General features: G+C 39.6%; 1 protein-coding gene across 7 annotated transcripts in view; it reads left to right on the top strand.

The window, feature by feature from the left end:
* sorcs1 (sortilin-related VPS10 domain containing receptor 1) overlaps positions 1–22,701 on the top strand; it is a 224,627-nt gene that overhangs the window by 40,112 nt on the left and 161,814 nt on the right. For 6 of the 7 annotated variants that reach the window (XR_013797964.1, XR_013797965.1, XR_013797966.1 and 3 more), the window contains exon 1: positions 5,517–6,313. The exons of the other annotated variant lie outside the window; for it this stretch is intronic. Coding sequence is in view for 3 of the 6 variants with exons in the window: in XM_079615285.1 (XP_079471411.1) it covers positions 5,636–6,313 (678 nt within the window). In the remaining 3 variants the exon portion in view is untranslated. Of the gene's footprint in view, positions 1–5,516; positions 6,314–22,701 lie in introns of those variants that run through there. 7 annotated transcript variants of the gene reach the window in all.

Here is a 22,701-nt window from a genome sequence, read left to right as displayed (position 1 = left end):
TTTCACTCCCATAATTCTGCCTGCCAGAATAGAAGAACTTGTTCGGATTGATGACACGGCTCATATTAAGTGCAAATTTGACAAATACCAGCAGAAGTGTCTGGTTTCCCTGAAAGACGTTGCTTTTCACAGTCAAACCAGTTGACTGCAAGGACAAAATAAAAAGACTTCAGCAGTGACATTCAGCCCTCTGTCCGTCAAATAAGTCATATAAATCCGAGAGATCTGTTCCAGGAAGTGCTATTATGTGCCAAGAGTTTCTATCACTCTTACCTGCTCTCAGCTCACAGAGCGAGGCCTTCAAATATCCCCATTGGTTTTAACAGATGTGTCGGGTAGATCACATTTAAATAGCATTGATTTCTGGGATGTGCAGGGGGGGGATATAAGATGATGGACCATGATGTCTTCGTGAGCACCTATGGAAAGAGAGGGGGAGAGAAAGAGAGAAAGTGATGAGTGTGTTCTCATCTCTGGAGGCCTGTCCATAGCTGTGCTATTAATCCAATACAATATATCTATTTAATACTGTGAGTCTAGGCCTGTCTAGCTCTTAGTCATTTTAATGCTTTTAGAATGACAAGGCGGTGGATTTAACTCATATAGGAATGGCACACAGGCAGACAGAGATAGAGAGTAACATGCACAAACAATTAATGTATGCATGTTATATTATATACTAAACACCTAAAAATGTAGCCTGAACTTTGAGGTCAGATTTGAAGTCATTTGGTCTACAGTAACATGTTTTTGGTTTTTTTGAATCCTTGAATCGATCTCATAATTTCAGACGTAACATGTTTTATGATTTTACATTTTGTTCAATGTGATTTAATAAGGATTTCAGGGGGTAAATGGTAAATATCTGAAATGCAGTAGTTATTTGTGAGGGAAAATAGATTTGTTGCAAAGCTCATATAAATGATGTGATGTTATTTCCATCAAGAGTTGCATAACATTTTGGTCAAGATCTTGCATTGACAGTGACTAACAAGACTCAACAGAAACACAACAATTACAGTACACCCCCCTCCCGGTAGGCGCGTCCTTGCGCCGTGGAGGGACCAACTGCAGAGGGAGAGAGGGAAATTAGGAGGATAAAGAGCAGGTAAGGGCAGACAGAGAGCAAGAGGGACCAGGTTGGAGCAGGTGGCCAGGGCGGAGCAGACGGAGAGAGGAGCCATGGTGGAGGTAGGGATGACGACTCCAGGGGGCCGACTGACGGGGGCGGTGCAGGTGGGAGAGGAGGCCAGGGTGGAGCCGTAGAGCCGGCGAGACAGGGAGATGCTGAGGGACTGGAGGGACATGGTGACACCGACGGCTCCGGTGACCGAGGCGTAGGCGGGGATCCAGAGGGCCACGCGGAGCTGGAGCGACCGAGGACCCAGGTGGAGCCGGAAGGAGTGAGTAGCCCAACTGTGCCCGAGGGACGGAGTGACGAGGCGAAATGGGAGGAGGGTAGTCCCAGGGCGAGGGCGGGTCGACAAGGGACCAAGGCAGAGCCGGAGGGAGAGAGGAGCCCAACTGAGCCTGAGGGACGAGGCAAAGCCAGAGGAGGGTAGTCCCGGGCTCTGGGACTACCCTCCTGAATTAGTCCCGGGCTTCTTGGAATAATTCAGGCTATGGTGTCAAGACCGGCTCCGGGCTGGACAGGACCAGCGATGAAATGGTCTCTGGGCTGGACGGGACCTGCGGTGAAAAAGTATCTAGGCTGGATGGGACCAGCGGTGAAAAAGTCTCTGGGCTGGACAGGACCAGCGGTGACAAAGTCTCTGGGCTGGACAGGACCAGCGGTGAAAAAGTCTCTGGGCTGGACAGGACCAGCGGTGAAAAAGTATCTGGGCTGGACAGGACCAGCGGTGAAAAAGTATCTGGGCTGGACAGGACCAGCGGTGAAAAAGTATCTGGGCTGGATGGGACCAGCGGTGAAAAAGTATCTGGGCTGGATGGGACCAGCGGTGAAAAAGTCTCTGGGCTGGACAGGACCAGCGGTGAAAAAGTATCTGGGCTGGACAGGACCAGCGGTGACAAAGTCTCTGGGCTGGACAGGACCAGCGGTGAAAAAGTATCTGGGCTGGACAGGACCAGCGGTGAAAAAGTATCTGGGCTGGATGGGACCAGCGGTGAAAAAGTCTCTGGGCTGGACAGGACCAGCGGTGAAAAAGTGTCTGGGCTGGATGGGACCAGTGGTGAAAAAGTCTCTGGGCTGGACGGGACCAGCGGTGAAAAAGGCTCTGGGCTGGACAGGACCAGCGGTGAAAAAGTCTCTGGGCTGGACAGGACCAGCGGTGAAAAAGTCTCTGGGCTGGACGGGACCAGCGGTGAAAAAGTATCTGGGCTGGATGGGACCAGTGGTGAAAAAGTCTCTGAGCTGGACGGGACCAGCGTTGAAAAAGTCTCTGGGCTGGACGGGACCAGCGTTGAAAAAGTCTCTGAGCTGGACGGGACCAGTGGTGAAGGCTCTAGGCTGGACGGGACCAGCGTTGAAAAAGTCTCTGGGCTGGACGGGACCAGTGGTGAAGGCTCTAGGATGGACAGGACCAGCGGTGAAGCAGGCTCAGCGGGCATGACGTCAACAATCTCAGGCTCGGCGGGCATGACGTCAACAATCTCAGGCTCGGCGGGCATGACGTCAACAATCTCAGGCTCGGCGGGCATGACGTCAACAATCTCAGGCTCGGCGGGCATGACGTCAACAATCTCAGGCTCGGCGGGCATGACGTTTACAGTCTCTGGTTCGGCGGGCATTACGTGTAATGATGGTAGACATGGCAACGGATGAGTGGCGGGAAAACAAAAGACATGTGACTAACAAGACTCAACAGAAAAACGACAGTTACACCAGCACTCTGTAAAGTCTCCTCCAGCACACCCCAAAGACTTTCAGTGAATTTAAGGTCTGGACTCTTAAATAAATTATTATATATATTATTCTTCATGCTCCTCCAAACCATTCACAATTTAAGTGGATGAATCTTGACATTGTCAACCTAGAATATGACCATGATGTGTTTTCCTACATGATTGTTTAGCCATTACATATTTAAAACAGTAATATCCTATACTAAATCTAAACTAATCTTGACAAACTATATATCATTTGAAAGCTTACAATCTCTAGTTTACATATTTGGTGACTGAGGAGCCGTAATTTATCAATTTCCAACAAGAATATTTTCATACTCCTAAGGCGTGTTCAGACCTTTATTTTGAAATAGTGAAACATGAAAAATCATGAAAGAATGGTAGAAACCTCAGTTTGTTTTCATGCCAAGAGTTAGCAAAAGATAGCATCCATTCAATTGTTTTAGAAAAAAAGGTCTGAAAATGTTTTAAATATAAATAAAAAAATAACAGATTCACTATTTGTGATGTGGCCACGAGCTATAATGCACATACGTGTTCTTTTTGTGTTTCTTAGAGGTTGAATTCATTTCAAAATCTGCCAAACTTTTCCCAAACCATCCTATACTTCTGAATAGGATGTCTACTTCATAAAATGTATGAAAATTGGAAAAAAAATGGTTCAGATCAGATCACTCAAACAACATATGGAAATCGAGGCACCCTTATATGGGCAGTAATGTCAACCAGTGAAAAAGTTTGGTACTGCGCCCAAACAAAATCTCACTGAAAGCTTATTTTTTCAGATATCAACCTAAAATTTGAAACAAAAACTTTGTTCAGATTTTTGGCTTTGATTTTTTTTTTTTTTTTTGCATTTTTAGAGTCCTCCAGGTTTTGAAAATATATATTTTATATAAAATATGAATAATACAAATTTTTATATTGTACATTTGGTGTGTGCCGCTTAAGGGGTTAATAAATTGAATCCATCAATTAGGGTTAGAAGACCTGTTGCCAAACACATGCTAGAATACTAATAATCACAACAATAATGATCCAGTCATTGACTCTTAACCATTTGCCTTTTTTTTTTTTTTTTTTTTTACGTTTTTGGCCAGGCAGTGTATTTACATGATTTTTAGTAAAAAACATTTTTTTTTTTTAGTATTCAGTTATCAAAAGAAAAAGAAAAATCCAATATATTTTCCGATTGTTGTATTTTTAGACAACATGTTCTTTATCGGCGACATTATAAGAGAAGATGAGCATGGGAGCGAGAGATAATCTCATGGCTTCTCTTGGAATTGACATTTGCTACATAAACAAAGATTTTCTTTAAAGTGGGCATTCAATTCAGTTCTAAAGCAAAACAAGGTGTGAGAGTGAGAAAATGTTTTAATGAGCTCTATCCTGTGTGTGTATATGAGTCTCATAACAAAACTTAGATCTTCCTAATAAGTTATGGAAGGGAAATGTGTAATGTAGGTTGGTGAATTAATCTGTATAATGACTTTTCTTTATTTTTAAAGACATGTTTACTAATGGTTTGATGCAGCAGGGCGTAGTTCTCTCTCCAGGCAGAGATACTGAGACTGAGAGTCTCTGTCTGAGCCTGAAGGCATTAAAAGTATAGCATCTGCAGATCTGGTATGGGTTGCATTCAGCATAACCCATTTAATGCATTTTGCAATTGGTGAGGTGTATAATTGTGTCCCGTGTTGTCACGTGTTTTTTTTTTTTTTTTTTTTTTTTTTTTTTTTTGCGCACCTATAGGCTATAGCCTACTGCAATTCTGCCTTGAAGTTAGCTATAGTTCATTTGTTAAGTTTGTTGTCTTGAAATTGGAGCACAGCTCTAGACACAAAAACCTGATTGATGCGCATCAGATCCATTTGCAATTCGCTCATCGATCCAAAGGATGCTGTGAAGAATGTGAATTTGTCCCGAGACGTGCGAGAACATCAAATTAATCTCGAATTGAAATTCTTTGGTAAATCCTCGGTATCCGTTTCTAATTATGGGGAGTTTAGGATGTCAGATAGATAAAGCCTGTTATTTATATAAAACAATCGAATAGGCTATTTATTTCTAGTTTCATTAACCACCACAGTTTTATAAGTTCGTCAGAACACTAAATGGACGATAATAGAAGTAGCGTTCGTATATGCAACATATCGATGAAACATCGTAATTATTTTTTAACATTAGGCTACATCACATTTAAATGTCACAAGTATACCACTAAAATGGTTTAAGACGTTTGGGCAATTCGTTTCCGAGACTGCGAGTAAATTGCTAACATAAATTAATTTAAGTCGCCATTTAATTTGCACACTGTTATTAGTAGGCTAATAACTAGGCTATATACAGCTAATAACTCTCACATCCAGACAAACGTCTCGCAGTGAAATTCGTTTTCTGTTCGTCTGAAAGTTCCGTCACCGAGAATCAATGCGACGAACGAAATCACTCCAACTGCGTCAGTCTATTTTATTGCAGAATGCATTGTTGTAAAATGTCTGGGTGAATTTGAATGTTGTGGCGCTGGAAAGAATCGTGTCTTTATGGTCTTGCTCTCCTCTGTAATCCCCCGAGCTCCTCCCCTCAGTGCGTGTAGAGCTTCATTTGATCAAATCCTTCAAGTTGGAGCGCTTCGCTGAATAGCACTTTTCCCACAACATCTCAACTGTGGCTGCCTCACCGCGCTGCAACTTGTACGAGGACTTGTTTCCATCAATAACTGACGCTAAACAGAGGGAAAGGACACTGTATCCTGTTGTTATCAGCGATGGAGAGGGGGATCAGATATTGCCGGGTTAATGTTAGTGCTTTCTGCACCCTGCTCTTGGTTTTGTTCGCTTGGGTTCCGGTGACCAAAACAGTGATAACTTGCAGGTCATGTCACCTGCTGGATAAGTGGAGCGGTCGGGAATTATTGGTGAGGATGGAGAGTGCTCTCGACTCTGGTAAAGTTAGTGGGAAAAATGGAGACGGGTCAACGGCGCTGTTTAATTCGGCTGGTGCTGAAACTGCTCAGCCCGACTGCGGAGCAACCGAACACGGCGAACGCGCTCACTCTGTGCGTAAAAGGAATACAGGCAGGCTTCGCTCAGAGAAAATGCCTGCCGATGATAAATGGAAGTCGATGCGCAGTAATGGCAAAGTTTATAATCTCAAACGGGCAGGTCCTCAAGGTTCAGCCCCTGGAGATCACCATCGCCGAGTGCGTAGAAGCACCCAGGGACCCGGCTCGCCCGCAGGTGCGCGCTCTCCGCCGACTGTTGGCAACAGCACCGCGCCAGCTGCGCGCCGAGTCCGCCGCTCTGAGCTGAGGTGGAACAGGGAAGAGCGGAGAACGGCCACATCACGACAGGAGGAGCTGAAACTTACCAGCTCTACCTTTGCGCTGACAGGGGATTCCGCTCACAACCAAGCCATGGTGCACTGGTCCGGCCAAAACAGCAGCGTAAGTGGACATAAAACAATGTGTTAAAGCTGTGAAAACACTGATGAGATCTTTCGAAGTTAGGCTATATCCCTACATTGGGATCTAAACGAGTGTTTCTGAAAGTGCTTGTGTCGGTGTAAAGGCTGTGTGAGGGGTTTGGGGTGCTGAGACGAACAGATGTCCATTGTTGATGTCCAAGAGATTGCTTCATATGCGTTTCACGGCAGTTTTTTTTTTTTTTTTTTTTTTTTTTTTTTAAACTGACGTGGTCTTTGATTAGATTAACCCTGAGGACACTTTCCTGTGCAACACGTTTCCCACTTATGATTGTTTGTGGTGTTGAGATGTTGGCTCACCAGCTCATGCTTTTGAATGTTAAGCGTCAACTGTGTTGCTTTGGGATCCCTGCTTTTAAAAAAAAACGAAAAAAACAACAACGAAAAAACAATTTTGGCCAGGCTGGTCTGCTCTGTGGTTTTAAAGAGATTTTCGCCACTGGTCAGTGGACTAACTTGAGACTGTCTAAGTCAGCTAAACACCAGCTTGGCCAGGCTATGAGACCATCTCAAACCAGACAGCACATCCGCTTATGTTGGCTGTGTGTGTGTGTGTGTGTGTGTGTGTGTGTGTGTGTGTGTGTGTGCTGGGATATTTTTAGGTGATGCAGGGGTCTTGTTTGTTACCTGAAACACTTCAGCAGAGATATTGAGAGAATAACTGAATGAAACCCAACAACACCAAATGTAAAATTGCAAACATGATACAGTTTTTAGGCAATTCTGCAGAACAAGGAAATAAGAATGCACTTTTAAAATTTAAGTTTAATTAAAAATCTGCAAATGTTATAATGGGCCTTAGACAGGCTTTTTCACAAATTAGGCTTTTTGATGTCCATCAACTTTCCTTCCTTCCTTCCTTCCTTCCTTCCTTCCTTCCTTCCTTCCTTCCTTCCTTCCTTCCTTCCTTCCTTCCTTCCTTCCTTCCTTCCTTCCTTCCTTCCTTCCTTCCTTCATTCCTTTCTTTCCTCCTTTCTTTCTTTCTTTCTTTCTTTCTTTCTTTCTTTCTTCTTTCTTTCTTTTTTTCTTTTTTCTTTCCTTCTTTCTTTCTTTCTTTCTTTCTTTCTTTCTTTCTTTCTTTCTTTCTTTCTTTCTTTCTTTCTTTCCTTCCTTATTTCTTTCTTTCTTCTTTTTTATTTTTTTATTTTTTCTTTCTTTCCTTCTTTCTTTCTTTCTTTCTTTCTTTCTTTCTTTCTTTCTTTCTTTCTTTCTTTCTTTCTTTCTTTCTTTCTTCCTTTCCTTCCTTCCTTCCTTCCTTTCTTCCTTCCTATATTGTGATAATTTACTAATGACTATTTTGCACTGCGCTATAATGAGCATTTTCCACAACTCTCCTGTGCAGTAAATCAAATCAGAGCGACTACATTTCAGATATAATTCCTCATCCCCATTATATTTTCCCTCCCTCACTTGACAGAGCAGATGTTTTTCTTGCCTTCAGGTCAAATCTGAGGGCATTTTCTCATTTAAACACTGTACTCACTAACACATTAGTTGGTGAGATGACAGTCAAGCACTGGAAACTTTCAGGACAGATACGGGCAGAAAGGAACCTCAGGGAATGAACTTCAGTATGTCCCACTAGCTGAACTCAATCATTTTGACTCAGAGCTGCTGCCATTATCATATTCCTTAATTTAATTTTCCCAGTGCTGTGCTGCATGAATAGCGTATTCAGTAGACTCAATATATATGGTCTTTTTCTTTCTCAGTAGGTATACAGGGAAACTTAACAATGGGCAAAGTAAAAAAGATGACTTTCATTAAGTATTCAGTGTCATTGCAGTATAAGGAATAATTGAGTAGGCCGGGAGTTTCTTTCCTTAGGTAGTGTATGAATAAAGAAACAGCTGTAGTTTATAATGATTTTTTTTATTGTGCAAATAGAAATGAAGATTGATGTTGGCTGGATCTGTGACGTGTTGAAGTTTGGGTTTTGGCCAGTGTTGGGTGTACCGCATTGCAACTTGACTTATGTAATCAGATTACTTTTTTTTCAAGTAACTAGTAAAGCAATGCATTACTTTTAAATTTACAACGAATTATCTGAGTTACTTTTTCAATGCAAGTTACTTTCTTTTCCCATGTGTTGACTGACATCTCTCCATGCTGAGAGAAATCGTGTTGTGTGCGCTGTGTGAACATGATGGATCTTGTAGTTCTAGACTGCATTTACTCATCTAAGGGCCAATCCCAATTCTACCCCTTACCCCTTCACTTACCCCTTCCCCTCTGTTTTGCTCGTGCACGTGGAGGGGTAGGGCTGTCTCGATTCTCTTTTGGTTGGAGGGGAAGGGCTAAGGGGAAGGGCCAGATAGCCCTTCAAACGAAGATTTTTCTGGACCACACTTCAAACGAAGGGGTATGAGAAGTGTCACTGCATACACCGGCTACAGACGCAAAAATGGCTGCCCAAGTAAAAAATTAGACCATAAATGTAAGAATTGTTGACTTTAATAAGTATTTTAACGACAAATAATGATTTGCTTTATGTTACATTCAATCTTGTGTTCATATTTACGGTCAGTTCCTTCAAAGAAACGTTTGTAAAAAAATCTCTTCTCCCCCGAACAAAGCACACAAGCTATTAGTACGTTCAAGTCATCTCGTAAAGATCGTATTTATGAGCTGAACGCACATGAACGCCACACAATGTGGTATTTCACACAGTTTCATACAGTAAATAAATAAATAGGTCAAAATAGGACAAACATAGGTCTGTCCTGTGCATCTTGGAAGTTTGTGATAAACATCGGCGCATCTCCTGTGACGTAGGCGACGACGTATAATGACGTGTAACGGTGTAGTAGTGGTGTCCCATTTCTTAGGGGAATATTTTCACCCCTACGCCTTGCCACTCTGTTTCAAGGGTCAAGGGGAAGGGGAAGGCGAAGGGTTAGGGGTAGACGAAGGGGAAAGGGGTAGAATTGGGATTGGGCCTAACTTTGACGGAAACAGATTCAAAGTTCCTCAAAATAAATAAACAGTGAAATACAAACTCAGAATATTAACATTAATTAAATGTTAAATAACACAGATATACTTTATGTATTTAGTCTCAATTTATTTATCACTGGCTGAATCCGAAATCGGATATACCCTCAAATGGGACATTATTTGAGGGGACATCCATTTGTAGTGGTGTCCGAAACCTTAGTGGAAGCTATCGAGTGCACTCATTCAATCCCACAATGCACTGCATGTGTACGGCCGATGTACGCTCAACGGCTGTCTGAAATCACTGACTCGTTTTCATTTTTTTTACTAATTTCTTTATTAAAGAAATAAGAATGGAACTTTCTTCTCCTGCGTCCTAATCTTCTATGATCCAGAATGACAGCTGAAAGGTTTGTTTGAGCGGCGCCCTCTACTGTACAGGCGTGAATTTGCATTTCCTTTAAATTTAATTTACATTCCTCAAGGCATAGAGGCTGCTTTCTTAAAAAAAAAAAAAAAAAAAAAAAAAAAAAAAAAAAAAACCTCTGTCCTTTTATCCTGTCAGGCTCTGGGAAATGCACCAGTTCAGGCTACGCACAAGTTCCTTCTGAAGGGGAAAAAGCCAGATAACCAAAGGACGTCACTGCGTTAAAGCCATCTTATACGGTTTATTCAGTCAAGGGCAATGCGGTGACTATTTTGCCTAAAGAAGTTCTTGTCAGCAAACAGAAGATGAGAATCAACTTTTTTTGTAGCCAATTAGTAAGTAGTTACTTGCAAAAAGTCTCAGAGAACACTGTAAAATATGCAAACAGCACCAGTTGTCATATGTGACAGAGTCTCACACGAATGCCGCTCAAATCTATTTCTGGCCTCCTTTAGTTCAACACTGTTTAGTGCAAAGAGCCATATATATACATGTTACCAACTGACAAAAATGCAATTAATTGGATGGTTAAAAACATATCATGCAGTCAACATCGATTCAAGCCTGAATTGCACGATGCTTTGCTAGATGTGGAAAGCATCATGACTAGTTTTGAGTTGTTTCAAGTTTCTTTTTACCTTTTTTTTCCTACATGCTCACCTGATATGAAACATATCGATCACCCCTCCCCAATATGTATTGTTCCAATACGGCTTTACAAAGAATAGTGCCTTGCAAACCCGCTTGATTTCCAACCTGAGTGATATTGAGGTTGTATTTCTTTTTATTGAGCAATAAACCCCATTTTTTTTCTTCGAAGGGCACATAAACTTCAACTGTCAACAACAGAAATGCCAGAACTAATGTATTCCACCACTAAACCATCTTGCTATTCAGTGTCCTTTCTTGACCCCTAACACAAATAATGCACAAACTTGCTCGTTTTTTGGAAACGTTAGACTGAAAAGGCTATGTTATATTTTAAAGTGAGACTGAGAAAGAGAGAAATAAAATAAAATAAAACTATAAAAGCAATCCTGTGCAAGGGTTTGTTGGTGGACAGCTGAAGGGCAACCATTTTTATTTTTCTGATATGAATGGTAGCTCTGCCATGAAGTATTTGGCAAGCAATGTAAATGAAGACAAATAACACTGAAAATGCCTTTGCTAGACAAAAATGAACAGCCACCACAAACATTTTACCCTTCGAGATAATTTCGCCTGTTGAAACAAATAACTCTCCAGTGTAACCGCGTTCCAAACATTCAATACCAGGTCGTTTTTTTAAGCTCTTGAAAAATGAATAGCGCCCTACTGGAAATGTCAAACTCATAGCAGTGTGGCACATTGACTTATTGCTAGCATTACAAACCGGTTGTAGTTCAAGCTATAATTCAGTTTAAGTCAACATGCATACCGAACTGAGCGTATATACTTTCTTTATACATGTTCCTGGTCAAAATGTGATCGATTCTTCGGTGGATGTAATTCCAAAGAAAAGGTCTCGTTGCAAACATGAAATGAGTTACGACGGCCGTTTTTGTGTTCACTAAAACTGTACAATATCACAAACACAACGTACATTTTTATTTTTAATTACATTTAATGAATGAATCAGAATATATACATACTATATAACTAGAAAAAAAAATAATTATGCAGTCAGCGTTTCTCCTTTTTGGCTTCATTTTTTATTCATTTCTGGTTGATGATTTCATAGCAATCTTAACTAGTCCATTCATTCGGCTCCACTCGAGTTCCGTCTTTCTTTTTTTCTCTCATATTCACTATTCAATCTATGAATGATGGCAGCTTCTGCTGGGGTTTCTATAGAGAACAAGCATTGCCGTTTGAGCAAGACATTTTATAAAGCAAGAGAGTAATGGGAAGATATTGGGATAGAATTAGATGCTGGTGCCTTCGTCTTATTGTTTTCTTCTTTCAAGACTTATGATTTTCTTACTGACCATTCAATTTAGGTTCCGATTCAGCAAGTCCGCAATTTTGTTTTCTTAAATGTCACAGTGATGTTTATTGTTCTCAGAAATGTCATAAAAGAAAGAGAAAATGGCATATAGGCTTAATGTTTGACATTGAAGGGATGGTTCAACCAAAAAAAATAAAATTCTGTGATCATTTACTCGCCCTGATTTTTTTTTTTTTTTTTTTTTTTGCTGAACACAAAAGAAGATATTTTGAAAAATACAGTTGATGGTCTCCATTGACACCCATAGTATTTATACTATGGAAGTCAATGGGGTCCATCAACTGTTTGGTTACAGATATTCTTCAAAATATCTTCTTTTGTGTTCAGCAGAAGAAAGAAATTCATACAGGTTTGGAACAACTTGAGGGTGAGTAAAGTGCCAATTCAGAACACAACTTCTCATAATTACATTGATTTCCAAATTATTTTTGTTGTTGCTCGAAGGTAGACATTAAAGATAAAAACTTTAAATGAATTTTTTTATTTTTTTTACAGGCCTATATTAAATATTTAAACTACCTGTAAACATTACATCATGCACTGACTGCGATTTCAACGCCCTTCTATTCCAAAAATCTTGACACAAATGCTAAATATTATTATATTTTCTGTGCTATGACTTCAACGATTCACTGATTTTTTTAAATTGAATCACTGAAATCATCAGTTCAAAACAACTGATTTGCTAAAACTTTCCAATATAAGGAAATTTTAGCAGTGCTAATAATAAAAACGGACATTTCTTTGCTTAATCTTAGTTTTAATTCACTTTAGTGCTTATAAGTTGGATATTCAGTAAGTGTTTTGAGAGTGTATGTTAATTCGTCTATAATTGTTCTTCACTACCTTGATTACTGTAATTAAAAGGACTGAATCTTTTCAGCTGTTTCCTCCATAATTTCCTCCAGCTCAAAGTGCGATGCTAATATGAATGTATTAATAGTAAAAAGCAATGTTGGTGCAAAGGTCAAAAGTACTTTCCTGTGCTATAACTATTGCATTGTTCGTGTTGACTGCCTCTGGACAGTGCCTGGTGGTCATCAAGTAATGTTGAAAGGTGTGTGAATATCAGAGATTTAGCTTGATGCTTTCTATCCGTCTATCATCACACTACATTCAAGATTAAGTTCTGATTGACATTTTTGAAAGAGCGTTTGCTTTCCGATGTAAATGATCGCATGCAGGCTGAAAAAACAAGTTGAGATAGTGGAGTTGTCTACTATTCCCTTATGTAAGTGTGACTTCATTTCTTGTCCAGCTCCATGTGTTGTTCCACAGTCTAGTCAAGCTGCAATATATTTTCAAGATATTAGATTCAATTTCAGTTCAACACAAGTGTATTAGTCAGACTCAAGGTAACATAACCTGTTATGTAGTGACTCATGACTCATAAAGAAGATGTAAACACACACACACACACACACACACACACACACACACACACACACACACACACACACACACACACACACACACACACACACACACACACACACACACACACACACGCACACACAATGTTTTATGGGGACTTTCCATAGACAGTATGTTATATCCCCTACACTAACCCTACCCATCACACACAACTTTCGGCATTTATACATTTCGCCATGGAATTATAAGGTTATCTGCATTCTGACTGGTTTTGAGATATTGAGCTTTAAAGTTTTTGCATTCCATTCGAATGTGTAGAAAGAACCTTTTTATTTTCTAAATAAAAAGTTCCAAAATGTACACAACTTAAAAAAACAACATCACATAATGTAAACAAGTTGTCACAGAATAAGAATATGTGAATAACTCAATTTTGACAAAAATGTCAGATAGAACCTTATAATTCCAAGGGGACAATTTTCAAAAAAATGTATAAGCTGTTTTCCTCATGAGGACCAAAAAATTTCCCCGCAAGAACAATAATTTTAGATATTGCCATCTATGTGGGGACACACACACACACACACAATATTCAAAATCCACAGTCTTAAATGTGAAACTTGTCTAAATATTACACACTAAAAAATGCTGGGTTGTTTTTAACCCAATTTTGGGTCAAATATGGACAAACCCAGCTATTGGGTTACATTTTTAAATTTCATTTTTGATCCAACGTTTGGGTTTGTCCATATTTGCCCCAAAATTGGGTTAAAACAACCCAGCATTTTTTTAGAGTGCATTTGTGGCTCTACTGCTGTCGTAGTGTTTCAGAATTTCAGAAAGACCGGCACTTTTTGCATGGGAGTAAGTTATAGTATCTTCTAATAAGGATCAGCAATTACTGACTATGTAACCGTCATCGCTGTGTATTTCGTGATAAATAATGCAGCAAGCCAAATGTAAGTGTTAATTAGTGATCTTCTCAAAATGTTCATTAACAGATTAAGTGTTAACTTCACTCTGAGCGGCGAGAGAATGACACGGCGAGAGAAACGCGTCTAACAGAACGAGAGATAAACAAGAGTGACATATCACTGTGTGCAGAGAACACATAAGTCTTTTTCTCCTAGCGTGCATTTCATTCTTCTTGACAGGGGTGAGTGCTAGCAGTACTTAAAGCTAGTCAGGGGGTTTCCGCATCCCAGAATGCACCGGGAAACACCCATCTCAGCCATAGGCAGCCTGCTCTGTGTATATCTGTGGCACAAATTGAATTTCAAGCAATCTGTGGCCCTCAGGAACAGGAGTGAAAATGCCAAAGAAAACATTTTCTTTTTCAGTAGAAGCGAATCATGCTGAGAGATGAGATGACGGATTGTGATAATTGCGCGAGTTAGCCGTTTGCATGCTGGAAAATGCCACGGCTAAACTTCGCAAATCTACCGAGATTACAACATCTGAATAAAGCAATTATTGCTATTGCCTCGCATGCTGTCAGCGATTATTACCTCTCTTCTCCTCTCAAGAGCAAAGCAATTTGGTGATATTGACATCTGTGTTATGATTGACTCCAGACTAAATGGCAGTTAAGGGATTAATCCACGTAAATGTCTGGTAATAAAACAGCTATTATGAAAAAATGATATATAGAATAATTCTTGAGTGTCGAAAGCTTCGACTGAAATGCCCAAAAGAGCGACACGGGGCAATAAACTCCTTTAAAAACTATATTTAATGCTTACTTTATGTGAAATTGAAGTTGCGTTTGGCTGTGCACCACAATGTTAGGGTGTTTGGGTGGTTATGCAGTTGTGAGTGGTTTCGCCATGTATTTTCAGGATGTTTTAAATGGTTGCTTGGGTGTTTTTGGTGGTTGTCAGGTGGTTTTCCCATAGTCAAAAGAGCCCACCTTCAAGTTTCTATGATATTCTGGTCATTTTGCCTGGTCTCATTCACTGTAAAAAAAATTAAATGATCAATAAGTTATGACAACATATGTTTTTACATTGCTTTAACTGATAAAAATAAGTTAGGCAACTTTTTATGTTAAAAAGAATATACTAAAAAGTCAGTTTAATGTAATGTAAGTTGAAATTACTTAAACATCAACGTTGATTGTACTTAAAAATTGCCTAATTTACTAAAGTTTACAAATTTACTAAAGTTTACAAATTTACTAAAGTTTACAAATTTACTAATTACTAATATCATAAGTCACTGATATAATGTTGAAAGTAGACCATTGAAATAAAGTGTAACCCACAAATGGTGTGACAAATTACTACAGTATATGCTCATGTAATTCTCAGGGTATATGAAAGAAAGAAAGAAAGAAAGAAAGAAAGAAAGAAAGAAAGAAAGAAAGAAAGAAAGAAAGAAAGAAAGAAAGAAAGAAAGAAAGAAAGAAAGAAAGAAAGAAAGAAAGAAAGAAAGAAAGAAAGAAAGAGAAAGAAAGAAAGAAAGATTGATAATATACATTGTGTGTGTGCGTGTGTGCGTGTGTGTGTGTGTGTGTGTGTGTGTGTGTGTGTGTGTGTGTGTGTGTGTGTGTGTGTGTGTGTGTGTGTGTGTGTGTGTGTGTGTGTGTGTGTGTGTGTAGGTGAGTCGAGGTGTGAGATACAGTCCGAGGGAATCAACGCGGATCTCCGTGGAGCACAGAAAAGCCAAATCAATCTTACACGTGTAATTGACATTCCCTCTAGATGCCATTAAACATGCAGCACCTCAATACAGGCTGCTACCACGCTACAACCCAAACCTGCTCACACCCTCCAAACTAGCTGACAACCAGAAACAACTGGGAAATGCTTCAAGACATTGATGCAGAGGCCCAAATGGATTGAAAATGCAGAGGCCAGGCCCTATTTTTGAACTAGATTTGGCTTAGTGGACGTAATCGGCCAGGCGTAGGGAGAATCCCACTGCATTCAGAACAGGGTGTTTGTTTCAGAGAGCTGATGTAAGAGGTGAAATTAACAAACTGTTGTCCCATTTCAAAGAGACAGCAGTGCCTTGAGCGCTATCCCAAATTGCTGAGACTAAGTCAATTTAAACACATTCCAGGTAGTCTCGGATGAAGATACTACCGGTGTTGTTTCATTACAATTTTTTAAAGGAATAGAAGATAATTTCCACCACATAAGAAAAAAAAAAATCCTTGTGTAAATCATTATTATGTTGTGGGTATGACATAAATGCCATAGTTATGACATATAATGGTGACATAGAATCTCATAGAATGATGGCAGAATGACATTATTAATTATGAGATAAGTCAATTATGAGATAAATGTCAAAATTTTGACTTTTTATAATATAAGTAGGCATTTTTATCTCAGCATTTCAACATTTTTTCATAACTTTGACTTTTATCTTATAATTAGTACTTCTTTGTCATAATCGAAACACGAAAATCTTTTGGTGTTAAAAACTACTTTCAGGATTTAAAATGATGTCCTTTTTGGAGCTTGAAAGATTTAGGGCCATATTATACACCCGGTGCAATGCGGCGCCAGGCGCGACGCAAGTGTGTTTTGCTAGTTTCAGCCTGACGCAGTTATCATTTTCACGTCCTGTGCCACATTGTTTAAATAGCAAATGTATTTGCGCCCATCTGTTCGCCCATGGGCCGCTGGTCTGAAAACGAGGTGTGTTCAGGCGCATTGTTGGCGCGTTGCTATTTTGAGGCAACAGAAATAGACTGAAATAGACTAAATATTTGTATTTTTTTATTTAAAGGGCGTATTAGTAATATGCGCCTATAGGCGGGTGCACAACACACGTACACTGCTTATTATTACACACAGGGATGTGCAGCAGCACAAATATTACAAATAAAAGGATTGCAATGTAAAATATTATTATTGTGTATGGTGGAATCCGGCTTGTCCCGTAGATGGTCTGTGCGAGCAAATCCGTTTCCTCGCTAGAAAAGCGTGCAGTTTTTCTGCTTGCAAATTCCGCCATGTAAATAGCGAATCCGCCATGGCGTGAGCGCAACTGTCTTTTAAAGGGAATAAGAGATGAGATTTATTTCACGTTACGCCCAAAACACACCCATTAATCCTTAAGAGAATAGAGACAACACTTTTAGACCATGCGCCGGGGGCGCCGACAATTTTTCCCGTCGTTAAACTAGCAAAAGTGGATTCGGACACATCCTGAGTGCACTTGCGCCCTGCGCTTTAGACCATGCGCTTATTCATTAAAATAGGGCCCTATTGTTTTTATAAAATGGACAAAAACAGCTGTTACATTCTTCAAAATATCTTCTAATGTGCTCCACAGAAGAAATAAAACCTTACGAGTTTGGAATGACAGTATGAGTAAATGACGACAATTGGTTTTTTTTTTTGGGGGGGGGGATGTAAACTATCCCGCTAGCAGTGATTGTGATATCTTGTGCTGTAAAGTGACTAAAACTAAAGCTAAAGGCCGTTGCCAGGCACAATGCACAGCTGTGCTACATCCACACCAAAGCATTCATATCCGGTCAATGGCAGTAAAAAAAAAGAAGCTAAATACATATTTTTTGTAAAGCAACATCAAACAGCTGTGGTGGAAGAATGCAGCTCCCTCTCTTTGAAGGTATGGCATATCAAAGGAGGGTGTAAATGAATATATTAAATAAGTAATGTAAAAAAAAAAAACTCCTTTGAAGAGGCCTGCCAAACCAAACATAAAAAAAAACGGTGTGCAAATTGATTCACTGAGTAGGTTTGAGTAGATTTCTTCAGCATTACCCACTTTTTTTGTTTATTTTTTCCTTGACGTTAAATATGATGTGCGTTCAGAAGCGGCGTAGCGGACCACCTCATGCGAGCTCTGATAAAAAAATTAATAAAATGAAGATTGTGGTATGGCGCGTGCCTGTACTAGGCAAGGCCCATCTGTGTGAGACGTCTTTGAAAAGACACTTCGGAGATAGATGAAGACATCTGGAGGCACCTGCCGCATCTGCTTATGTCCAAACATGTTTACCTCACTTCCCTCAAGAGCGCTAAAAGACTGCGCTCCTCTTAGCCATAGCTTTGATCAAGTACCTCCGCGTGTCACCGTTTCCATGGCCGTTCGGAGACATTACCTCCTCCACCGGTCATTTATATTCAAAACAAACACATTACCAATTGAGATTCCACACGGCTTAAGCACTCATCAACAGCCTCTTATGAACTGTTTAATAATTAAATTACAGATCAGTTATAAAATATTAACATATATAATAAAAAGTGTGTATAAATATATATGCAGATATTTCTTAAATATATACATGCATATGTGTGTTTATATATTCAAAATAATGTAAGCATATTATGTAAACATAAACTTTTATTTTGGATGCGATTAATCACGATTATCGTTGCCTAGCACTTTTTTTTTTTTTTTTTTGTCTACTGAAACTTTCTTGGTAGTATATTTTTGCAGTGTTTCGTCTGCAGAACAATCCAAAAATATATTAAATGACAGTACAACCCACTGAAGAGATGTATGTCTATCCTCAGCCTCGCTTTCATTCAAAAAGGTCTGTTAGATTAATAATCTTAGTTTAACTCAACATACTCATTTATTTATTATAGAAGGGCTATTCTGAGTGGATGAAACTTGATTACTCTGCGTTGTTTTTTTTGTTTTGTTTTTTTTGCATGCTTTCGGGGAAAAACCTAATAGTGATGGTTTTCCCCCTGATTTGCCAATTTGACCAAATTTTCTGAATTTATATATCAACAGGACAATACAATAACCGTAATAATAATAATATTTATGCTACTACTACTACTACTACTAAATAAAAATATTAAACAAAAACAAGAAATAATTTGTTTCACCGTTAAAATAAAAAACAACAATTTAATTTGTTTTATTTTAAAACAAAACTTATAATATATTTAAATAAAAAAAAATGTTTACAGTACAACTAGCAATACTAATATTTGTTAATGTCTTAATTTCTTCATTTTTAAATAGTAAACCATAGAGCTATTATTTTAGTGGAAATCTGCATGTGAATCTTAAGGCTTCTCTTTTGTTGTCCACAGCCGGTTTATAAGTTCTTCTCATTGCAGGTTTGGGAAGATGGTTGGCGCATGTTGCGTTACCAAATGCATGTTAAAAATGACCCAGACTGTGAACCGAGCCGCTCCGAGACACTGAATCGTGAGGCGTTCGTGTGTTAAAGACCATAGTGCCGCACTTCGCTCAGAAACATGCAGTACATATATTTATTTAATCAAATGGCAGTCTTTGCCATTTGATAATCGCAATTTCGCTTTTATTTGGATGAATCGTGCAGCTCTAATTCTGATCAGTAATATTAAAGGAACACTCCACTTTTTTTGGAACACACTTCAACACACTTCACACTTCAAGGCCAGAGAAGACATGAAATGGAAAATCTTGTTACATTTAAATTGTCTGCTAAGCTAGAGAATATAAAGTGCCTAGCATATATTAACGCAATAAGCCACGGGTCGTGAGCTAAAGTGATTTCATCGCGGGGTAAAGAGCGTTCCGAAGCACAAGACGAAGCAGGGCTGCCAGAAAACGATTTAACTGTGGTAAAATTACTGTAGCTCATAGACTCATGTAGCTTATTGCTTAAGACGCTGGATATGCTAAATGACACCAATGCTAAATGTATTAAAGGAACACTCCACTTTTTGGGGAAATAGGCTCCTTTTCCAACTCCCCTAGAGTTAAACAGTTGAGTTTTACCGTTTTTGAATTCATTCAGCCGATCTCCGGGTCTGGTGTTAGCACTTTTAGCATAGCTTAGCATAGATACATGGATCTGATTAAACCGTTAGCATCTCTCTCAAAAAAAGAACCAAAGAGTTTCAATATTTTTCCTATTTAAAACTTGACTCTTCTGTAGTTACATCGTGTACGAGACCGACAGAAAATGAAAAGTTGTGATTTTCTAGGCCTAAGTATCATTGAGTCTGCTGGCACGTCAGCACAGTTCCTTGATTATTACACAGGAATGAGAGTATAGTTTCTAGTCATATTGGCCTAAAAAATCACAACTTTTCATTTTCTGTCAGTCTTAGTACACAATGTAACTACAGAAGAGTCAAGTTTTAAATAGGAAAAATATTGAAACTCTTTGGTTCTTTTTTTTGAGAGAGATGCTAACAGTTTAATCAGATCAGTTTATCTATGCTAAGCTATGCTAAAAGTTCTACCGCCAGACCCGGAGATCGGCTGAACGGATTCAAAAACGGTAAAACTCAACTGTTTAACTCTAGGGGAGTTGGAAAAGGAGCCTATTTCCCCAAAAAGTGGAGTGTTCCTTTAATACATTTAGCATTGGTGTCATTTAGCATATCCAGCGTCTTAAGCAATAAGCTACATGAGTCTATGAGCTACAGTAATTTTACCACAGTTAAATCGTTTTCTGGCAGCCCTGCTTCGTCTTGTGCTTCGGAACGCTCTTTACCCCGCGATGAAATCACTTTAGCTCACGACCCGTGGCTTATTGCGTTAATATATGCTAGGCACTTTGTATTCTCTAGCTTAGCAGACAATTTAAATGTAACAAGATTTTCCATTTCATGTCTTCTCTGGCCTTGAAGTGTGTCTTCATGTTGTTGTGAAGGTGTACATGATTTTAAATTACTCCGAGGCGGTGGTAAGTGATGATAGGCATCTGATAATTGTATCCATCCCTCTCCTCCTTCATCTCCCTTTCCATCAGCTTTCATTTCCACTGTCTTAATGTTTTTGCAAATGAAACCAGGGGGCCGGGGAATAAAGATGGCACTGTCCGACCTGTTTTTTTTTTTTTCTTCTTCTTCCGCCGGTCTGTAATTTATATGTAAAGCAGCGTGGGAAGTGCAGGTGGAGAGATGATGAATTGGTTAAGCGCTAAACTGCAACAGGCCACAGATCATTAGCGATCAGGCCGTTCGGATCGGCACAAGAGATCAGGATTAATTGATTTATCCGCACGTCCCATGGGCCACTTCACTATGGGGGAAAGATGAGGTTGGAACGCTAAAAGGTTGGGACGCATCCGCCTCCGCTCGCTCGCGCCCTCGACAAGATAAGCGAACAGAAAGGCGAGATAAAAGCGAGCGTCAGTCACGGTCCAGTGGTTTGTGCTTGAGTTTGTGCACTCCGAGCTTTGTATCCTAGAGAAATTGAGAAGATCAATGCTGAAGATGCATACTAGTCGCAAAGTTACACGGCTTGTTGGAGTGATATAACATAGTGCATTATTTTATGTTAGCCTGACACAAGTGGGGGAGGAAAAAGAGCAAAGAAATATGTTTTGGTAGCTTCGCTCCTGTGACCGGCTGTGTCACATCCTTCCCTTTTAAGTCTCTTAGCACTGCCAATCAAACAGACTAGAAGACTTGCTCCAATGCATTATTAATCGATTCATCCCATTCATCATTTATTGAACCAGGTGGTCTGCCCGATACTCCAGTAATTTATTTTTTTAAGTTAAATAGGCATCACAGGGCATTCATTTGATAGGTGGAGGAGAGATTGCGGAAGCTGCGGAGATCTGCCGGAGACTTGAAAGTCATCCAGGCTGTAGAAATGAGTGTTGTCAGGATTCACACTGAGAGATGCTGAAATGAAATCGCAGGAGTCGCTTTCTCAGGGTGCCGCTCTAATGTTCAAGCCCACAGATCCTTCTTTAATCCGCACCACTTCAAGGACACGCAACGACGCCGATTGTGTGTCCCTAAGTTTCCTTTTAAACATTGGGACAGTAGGACTGAAAGTCCTCAGTTCTAATAGATAAGGCATCACATTTGAGATGAAGTGCATCATAAAATAGCCTTTGGTGTAATATAATTCTTGTGCTTGACTGTGATTTTATAATCTTGCGCTAAGATGTCTGAAACTTTATCTTTTTTTTCCCTCTGACACTGGCTTTAGGCTTATTAGCCATTTTGCTTCCATTCAGACTCAATAATGTGGAATAGAAAAATTGCTAGATATTGCTTGAGTTAAATGAATGGGCAGCATCCCAGCCGGAGTCCATCTGTATGTACATTGATTTTTTTCAGTATGGATGTTAAGCTGTAAAAAACTTGGGCACAGAAATATGCAGCACTGATTAAATTCACAAGACAAGGGCCGCTTCCTAGAATAATATGGAGATTTCAAGTTCAGAATGGCAGCAAATTGCAAAAATGTTGACATTGCAAACATTCTCAAGCTCGTAGTGGCCATGCGTTTTAGACGCACACACACGCACGCACGCACACGCACGCACGCACGCACACGCACGCACGCACGCACACGCACGCACGCACGCACGCACACACGCACGCACGCACACACATATGTATATAGATACAATTTTTTCAGGAAAACTTAATGGCCCCCAGTATATTTTGATGTATGAATATCCGAACACAACAAAATCACGTTTTTATCAAAGACTATGTCCGAACCGGATTCAGAATCATGATCAAAACATACATTAAGTAGATTGTGTCCATCAAAAATACTTTGTGTTCAACTAAAATAAGGTAAACTTTTAATGCGTTTTGGCCGGTCATTTACACGTTTCAAAGTGGAAGATTTTGAAAACGATCTCCATATAAACAACAAAAACGTGAATCTCTGAAGACAATGATGTCATACACATGCGTATTGCGTGTTATGT

The sequence above is a fragment of the Phoxinus phoxinus genome, assembly GCF_949152265.1.
Source record: "Phoxinus phoxinus genome assembly, chromosome: 6".
In the NCBI taxonomy this organism is placed as follows: domain Eukaryota; kingdom Metazoa; phylum Chordata; class Actinopteri; order Cypriniformes; family Leuciscidae; genus Phoxinus; species Phoxinus phoxinus.
Note: the sequence above shows the minus strand (reverse complement) of the source record. Positions and strands in the feature narration are given on the sequence as shown.